This window comes from Solanum dulcamara, chromosome 2, assembly GCF_947179165.1.
Source record: "Solanum dulcamara chromosome 2, daSolDulc1.2, whole genome shotgun sequence".
NCBI lineage: Eukaryota > Viridiplantae > Streptophyta > Magnoliopsida > Solanales > Solanaceae > Solanum > Solanum dulcamara.
Genome location: NC_077238.1, coordinates 11,835,920 through 11,844,609, shown reverse-complemented (window position 1 = coordinate 11,844,609; position 8,690 = coordinate 11,835,920). Strand labels below are relative to the sequence as shown.

The 8,690-nt window shown below is 33.6% G+C and overlaps 1 protein-coding gene across 1 annotated transcript; it reads left to right on the top strand.

The window, feature by feature from the left end:
- Positions 1-1,972: 1,972 nt before the first annotated feature.
- On the top strand, positions 1,973-6,465 carry LOC129880342 (probable nucleoredoxin 1). Its single transcript, XM_055954332.1, has 4 exons — positions 1,973-2,120; positions 4,171-4,650; positions 4,752-5,237; positions 5,621-6,465. Exons 1-4 carry the CDS (start codon positions 2,037-2,039, stop codon positions 6,302-6,304), a joined length of 1,734 nt encoding a protein of 577 aa, XP_055810307.1. The 5' UTR covers positions 1,973-2,036; the 3' UTR covers positions 6,305-6,465.
- The last annotated feature ends 2,225 nt before the right edge of the window (positions 6,466-8,690 follow it).

The window sequence follows — 8,690 nt, the reverse complement described above, 5'->3', positions numbered from 1 at the left end:
CTTTGTTCAATGTGTATACACAAGCTACTTGAGCCAAACCTCAACACAATGGACCATTTTTGTCATTTTCTCCTCTCTTTTTTTTCCTAGAAAGTTTTTTTTTCTTTTTTTTTTTGCGCCTATATAAAAAGGTCCAATTCTTAATTTTTCTTTCACTACAAAACTTTGTTATTACCACCCAAAAAAAGAAACTAGACTTAATAGGTCAATGGCAGGGGAGGATTGTCATGATGTGGTGAAGTTATCGTATGCAGAAGGAGTTACTATTGAAAATACCACTAATATTATAGTAGAAGCGAAGACGATTCTAGAAGTATGTAAACATAGCAGGCAGAAACAGCACAATAATATAATCATTCAAACACACTCTATGCTATTATACAAGATTCTAGAAGGAAAATGGTCATGTCCCTGCATAATCACAGAGATGGTGACAAAAATCAAAACAGCCTTGCAGGACAAACAACATACATTCCAGCACATTTTCAGGAAAGGAAATCAAATAACAAACTACTTGGCAAATATTGCAATCGATAAAGAAAGGTGCAACTACCAAGATTTCAACAGTTTAAAAATAGCAAGAAGAAACATCATTAACAGTGATAAACTAAAATGTCTCTATTTGAGAGTAACTCCAGCAAAGGGATAGAGGGGACAGGGAAGTTCAAAGTGTTAGGTATTTTGTTTTTGGTTGTTCGTTTATTTCTTTCCTAGTCGATTGAGTTAGGTAGGTAATGGATTTTGCCCGAGATGACGTGAGATAATATTTATACTCATTACTTCATCAATAAAATACCAAAACTTAACAAACAAACAAACAAAAAATTGTCCATAAAACATTCACTCAGAGAGCTAGTCCACTTCCAAGTCGTCTTTCCGTGTTCTCATTAATGTCTTGCCAATTAAGAAAAAAATATAGACCATACAATTACAAGCTTGAATATTTTTATTTTATTTTTAAAAACTTGAAAATAACATTATCTTGCACGTGGATCACGTTCCAGTCAACTCATATCAAAATCAAAGGTTCAGATTTTACGATAAAATTGTTTCAAATTTGTTGTTTCTTAATCACTAATTCAGAAGACTCTAGAAGCCCTACTGGAGATATGACTAAGAAAATATGATAGGTTGCGTTTGAGGATAGATTCAAATAATTTTTTAAGTATACATTAATCCTTAAACTTATTAGAAGTTAATGTTTTTAATCTCTATTAAATATTTATTAAATTGTGTTTGTCAAGTTTGATGGAGATTATATATAAAAAGAAATAGCGGGAACTCACGTTTAGAGATATAACTTTTGTGGTTTATGCTATTTTTTGTTTATTTCTTTAAGTATGACACAGTTTTGTGGTGTAGTTTTTTCTATCTTTTTTAATGTCTACTGCATTTTTTGTATTGCGTTGTTATAAATTTGATGAAATTTTCTTGATGTTTATGGTAAAAAAAAATTCCCTTTCATCAAATATAAGTTGTTAAATATTTGATGAAAATAAAAAAAAATTAACTTTTGATAAATTTTAAAGACTATAATTTGATATGTTTAGTGGGATATCACAAAATTAAATTTGAAATAAATCTGAAATATCTCACCATATTATCCTACGACCCCTATTTGTTGAAGGAAAGATTATCAAGGAGAACATTTTTTAATAAATAATTACTGATTTTAGCAATACTTTTTATTTATTACTATCTATAGAAATACTTAGTAATATTATGATATATCTGTTATGTATTAAAAATAAACTATGCATGCAATATAAATGTATTATAAGTGTTTTAAAATATATTATATTTATTTCATAAAAAATTGACACAATATATTATAAATGGATTAAACTATGCATGCAATTTTTGTTTGGTAAAAAATTGACACAATGGATCATTTTTGTCATTTTCTCCTCTCTTTTTTTCCTAGAAAGTTCTTGTTTTTTTTAGCGCCTATATAAGAATGTCCAATTCTTAATTTTTCTTTCACTACAAAACTTTGTTATTACCACCCAAAAAAAGAAACTAGACTTAATAGGTCAATGGCAGGGGAGGATTGTCATGATGTGGTGAAATTACTTGGTTCTTCAGACCGTGACTTTCTTATTCGCAACAATGGTGACAAGGTATCAATTGTTCATTAAATTAAATTCTATGTTTGTTTATAAGAATTGAATCTTACTTTTACTCAAATAACATGTCCATTGGCTTTGGATTTATATTTTGATTCTATGATAAACACATGTTTCTATTATCTTTTTGCTATAGTGAAGTAATTTGTAGTAGCTGATGTTGATAAATGATAAATTGGAGTATATGGATGTAGTTTATTGTTATTCTTTTGGTTTAAATATGTGTGTATCTAGGGGCGGAACGAGGTAGCATAGCGCAGAGGGTTCTGTTCGGCCGAAATTATATTATTTATATATAATTAAAATTTATTTGTTATGTATATATATTAAATGTTGAAGTTTCAATTTTCACTTTTTCGTGTGTTTATTTTATTTTCATAATTTGATATTTGGCTCGATCACTTTGTGTTCTGTAGATACCTGAAAACTATTTTCTCAAAAAGAAGTAGAAACGATATGAATTATGACAGGATAACCTAAGAACCAAAAAAGATCCTGTATAATATGGGGTCTCCCCCTCCAGCGGGATCAAAAAATGTTGTACTAGAGTTTCAATGGGTTAATAACTAATCCGGCTTTGTGTTGTGTAGCTCTCATTAAATGGGCAAGCACTCACTAGTCACTACCTTTGTTTCTCAGACCTCTGGTTAAGGGTAGAGGAGGATCCAATCTATCCAACCTTGCTCCAAAATTCGAGATTCTTTGTTCTCTTTTGTCTAATTAAGTAACCGATCTAAGAAATGTTCTTTTGAGATTGATCTAGGCCTTGGCAGTTTTTTGAGACCTCGAAAAAGTTATAAAAATTTGAAGGATTATGATTTTGTTTGCGTTGGTTTGTTATTCGGAAAGAAAGGATTATGAAAGCTATCCACATTACTTAGAGCCCGTTTGGATGGGCTTAAAAAATAACTTTTATGTATGAAGTGTTTTTAGAACTTTGAAGTGTTGAAAGTTATTTTTATAAATAAGTAGTTGAGTGTTTGGATAAAAATGCTTAAGTGAGGAAAATGATGTGAATTTTAGGGTTAAAAGAATAAAAAGGGTAGTTTGAGAATTTAGTTAAAATATAAGGGATATAAAAGTAATTTTTATGGTCAAAGAAAATGATTTTAAGCACTTGGAAAAAAAAGTTAGGAATCCTAATTTTTCATTTTTGACTGAGAACTTTATAGCTTAAAGTTGGCATTAGGCAAACACGTCCAAAAACTAAAAAGGGGCTAACCAGTTTAAAGCCCATTCAAACGGGCTCTAACCGTCTATGCTATGGAATTGTTTAAAACAGTATCCATAAGTCAACCTGCATAAAAGTAAAGAAAAGTTTGTAACATAAAAAAAAATGCAACTAATAAATAAATAAGAAGCTTAAGTAATTTTACAGTTTAAAAGAAACAAGATGAAAAGACTTGTAAAGAGACACAAGAACATGATAATAGGAACAGATTAAATATGTGATTATTAAAAGAAATTATAACATATATGAAATATTCAAGATTTAGCGAGATGTTGTGGAAGTAAGTTTGGTTGATCTTGGTTCTATAAATTTTAAGTGGTTCGGAATTGGTTTGATTCGAAATCGAAAACATCATTTTTGCAGATGTTTCATTCTGTTTGTTATTAAAAATTTGTTCTTTTAACCAAATGATTACTTGTTTATTTCAAGGACAGTGGCAAAATAGTTGTTTGGACCAGGTGTTCTGGTTTCACGGAAATAGCTTTTCCTGACATTGAAAATATAATAATATGTTTGTACTTACAAGGTATATCCAAGCATAAGAAAGTGAGGTGTGACAGGAATCATTTTTCAGAAGTGATATCTTTGACTATTTTATCTGATTTTTACAATTTCTGGTTGCTCTAGAAATGCAACATTTTGATGTAGTTCAATTATGCGATGCATCATTTTTTTCGTATGCCTGACTTTTTAGTTTTACTGGTATAGACAGCATGTTAGGAAAGGGATAAGGTGAATTTAGAAATTAGTATCTAGCTCTAATTAACAGACAAATTAATTTACGGCTAGTTTCTCACAAACGTTTATTCTCAGGTTAAGCTTGATACTTTAAAGGAGAAAAAAGTTGGTTTGTACTTTTCAGCATCATGGTGTGGTCCATGCCAACATTTCACCCCGAATTTATTAGAGGCGTACAATGAGCTCCTACCAAAAGGAGACTTTGAAGTTGTTTTCCTTACCGCTGATGAGGATGATGAATCTTTTAAGGAGTACTTTTCTAAAATGCCTTGGCTCGCTGTCCCATTCTCTGATTCTGAAACACGTAAACATCTGGATGAATTGTTTGCTGTTAAGGGAATACCCCACTTGGTGATCCTTGATGCTAGTGGGAAGGTAGTGACAGATAGAGGGGTTGAAATCATTCTTGAGCATGGGGTGGAAGGTTACCCTTTCACTCAAGAACGGCTAATTGAACTTAAAGAGCAAGAAGAAACCGCCAAAAGAGAACAATCTTTGAAATCAATCTTGGAGTCACAATCAAGAAACTATGTAATTGCAGCTGATGGGAGGAAGGTTGGTTCAAGAGGCTGTTCTTGTCTCCTGCTTTTTTTTCCTCTTGTTTATAAATTGAAGTTTCCCTCATTCCTGTTTCGCTATGTCTTGATAATTATTAGGTACCTGTTTCTGAGCTTGAAGGCAAGATTATAGGCCTATATTTCTCAATGACCTCTTTTAAAAAATGTGAATCCTTTACTCGGAAGCTGATCGAGATGTATGACAAGTTGAAGGCTCAGGGGGGAAACTTTGAGATTGTCATGATTCCTCTTGACGATGAAAATGAAGATGAATCTTTTAAGAAAGAGTTTGCGAGAATGCCTTGGCTTTCACTTCCCTTAAAGGACAGGACCTGCAAGAAGCTGGCCAGGTACTTTGAGCTCTCTGCCCTTCCTACCTTAGTCATCATTGGAACATATGGGAAGACACTTCATTCTAATGTTGCTGAAGCCGTCGAGGAGCATGGTATCCTGGCATATCCTTTTACCCCCGAGAAGTTTGCTGAACTTGAGCAGATAGAGAAAGCTAAGCGGGAAGCACAAACATTGGAGTCGATTTTGGTCACTGGAGATCATGATTTCGTCATTGGAAAAGATGGTGAAAAGGTAGGACACAAACATCACAGTTTGGTTATATTTTTATGTCATTGAGCATGGATCCCTTATTTCCTTAATGTATCAATGTCGAACTGACGTAGCTGTGGATACTTTGTTCTGACTCTTAAAGTTTCCTAAAGAATGTAACAAAAGGACTGCACTTATCTATAGCATATAAGTATATACAGCTGTGGCCGATTCAATGTTACATAAGTCATGTTTACATGAGATGTTTCATCTACTATTAAATCAACTGAGGCATGACATGTACTCTCTATACATGTTATTCACAATGCTTTAATTACTATACTATGATTAACATGACTGTCCTTTCTGTTGGTATTTTACTCTTATCCCTAACTTCAACAAGTAACCAAAATTTCTCTTTGTAGATCCTGGTGTCTGACCTCGTAGGGAAGAATATTCTCCTTTATTTCTCAGCACATTGGTGTCCTCCATGCCGCGCTTTTACACCCAAGCTTAAAGAGGCATATGAGACGATAAAAGCCAAAAATGGTCCATTGGAAGTGATTTTCATATCTAGCGACCGAGATCAAGCCTCATTTGATGACTATTTTGCTACAATGCCATGGCTGGCTCTTCCCTTTGGTGATGAGAGGAAGACATCTTTGAGTCGCCTATTCAAAGTTCGTGGCATACCAATGTTGGTTGCCTTAGGGCCATCAGGCAAGACTGTTACAACTGGAGCCAGAAATTTGATCATGTGTTATGGTGCTGAGGCTTTTCCATTCACCGAGGAGCGTATGAAGGAGATTGAAGCAGAAACTGCAGAAATGGCAAAGGGGTGGCCTGAGAAAATTAAGCACAAACTTCACGAGCATGAACTGCTGCTTTCTAAGCGTTTGGCTTACACTTGTGATGGATGCAATGAGGCGGGACAGATATGGTCATTCTATTGCGAAGATTGTGACTTTGATATGCACCCAAAATGTGCTCTAGAAGAAGAAAAGGAAAGCAACATGAATACTGTAGAAGATCAAAAGGGTCAAGGCAAAGAGGAACAGAAAGCAAATGAGGGATGGATTTGTGATGGTGAAGTTTGTTTCAAAGGATAATTTGTTATATGTCTTGGTGGCTATGAGGAATTTTCTATCAAATCATTTGCTAAGAAGCATAATTTTGGGTTTTGAAATTGTTCTTTGTGAGACACTTCTATCCTAAAATCTTTTGTTGTCACTTTTATGCAATATAAGTTTCATTAAACGTTGGACCTGTATTTGATCCAGATTATACTATCTCTAGGTAAATCATCTCTCGGAGTCAAGTTATTTGTGCAACTAACATGACATTGATTTGTTGAACCGGATATCAATGTTTTCGTTTCTCAATGTTAAGATTATCTTCCCCATCGGAGAGTGTTGATTTCACTATGATAAGCTTTTAAAATTTTTAGAATTTCTGGTAAAGAATGCAATGGTTTTGGAGATCTTCATTCTCTTAGTTAAGAGAAGAAAATGCAGGAACTGTTCAGAGAAGTGTGTCTGCATATTCATCACAATTTGCTGCAAATTTGTTTGGTAATCCAAGATTTTAGAATTTTATCTCGTTCCGTGTTCAAATTTTGATGACTAGATTGCAAGAAATTTTGTTTATTGACATTAGAACGAGCATGCTTTGTATAGTGATTTTATCCTTGTGGCATGCCAAAATTTATGGAAGCTTGGTTCTGGAAACCTTTGCTTGTTTCACTCTGATGTTATTCTTGTGTTCGAAATTTTCTTGCGGTTCTTTTTTTCGTGAACGTATCAGGAAAAACCACATCTTTATTAATAATTTATTTTGCAATCTTTGTCAAATAGCATGAAGTTTTATGATTGACAAATGATAGAACCTTTAATAACTTCCTATTCCAGAACCTGCACTGAGGTTTTTCTTAGATATTGAGTTTCCTTCAACAATCTTCGAAATCTATCGTTCAGTCACATGAATCACGAAACAATTTAATTGCATCTGATGAGAGGAAGGTTGATTCATGCCTTGGTTTTCACCTCCCTTAAACCATTACTTTGAGCTTTCTACCCTTCCTACCTTAGTCATCATTGGAACAGTCATCTGCTGTCAGGTCAATTTAGGCATGAGATGTACTTCCTATACATGTTACTATGATATAACTAACATGATAAGCCCTCCTCGTTGATGTTGTAATCTACCTCTTATCCACCGCGAGTGACCAAAAGTTTCTCTTTGTAGAGTCCTGTGCATGTCTAATCTTGTAGGGAATAATATTCTTCTTTACTTCTCTGCACTTTCGTGTCCACCATTCTGTGCTTTTACACTAAAGCACAAAGAAGCATACGAGAAGATTAAAGCCAAAAATGAACATATGGAAGTAATTTTCTCATCCAGTGACAAAAATCACACTTCCTTTGGTGACTAATTTGCTATAATGCCATGGTTAGCCATTCCCTTTGGCGATGAAAGGAAGCAATCCTTGAATCGCCTTTTTCAAAGTTCATGGCATACCAACAGGACGGATACGGTCATTCCATTGCGAAGAGTGTAACTTTGATCTGCATCCAAAATGTACTCTAGAAGAAAAAGGATAACAACATGGATCCTGAGGGCTGAGGAAGTGTTGGAAAAACGCGGACTAACACAAAAATATATATGGTCAAAATAGTGGAAATAAAATGGGAAAACAATGACACCAATAATTTTACGTGAAAACCCTTTTAAATAAGGAAAAAACCACGGGCCAAGAGGAGCAAGTGATATCACTATAGTAAGGGATTTTATACTGGATAGTTACGAGTACAATACTCAAAAAGAATAACACTATTTTGATCATTCACCTTACTAAAAATATCGTTCACATTCTATTATTCTTTACAGACTATTTTCTTATAGTCTATTGAAGACTTCACTTTGCTCTCTAATATTTTTCTCTCTAATCTTGGTGTGTTTAACAAATGAGCAAGAGTGCTCTGTTTATAAGGAAAATTTGTTACCTTTGATGTCATTGATGACATCAATTAAAAATCAAAATTCAAACTTTGTTTGATTTCTTCATAGTAAAAAATGGTGAGATTTGGTTGTTGGGATTTTTTTTTCAACTACCAATCCATATTTTTTGACTCACCAATTTTTCAACTTAACAAAGAAGAAAAATTTGTGGCATGTCATTACCTCTTTGGTCAGTATATCTGCAAAATTCTCATTTGTAGAGATCTTTGCAACCTGCATAAATTCATCTTCTATCTTTTCTCGAATCCAATGATATCTCACGTCGATGTGTTTCGTCTTTGCATAGTACATAGAGTTCTTGCTCAAATCTATTGCACTTTAATTGTCACAATAGACGACATACTCCTTCTAATTCAAGTCAAGCTCTTGAAGAAATTGTTTGAGTCATATCATCTCCTTGTCAGCTTCAGTAGTTGCAAGACTCAACTTCAGTTATACACAGTGCAACACACTTCTGCAACTTCGACTGTCATGATA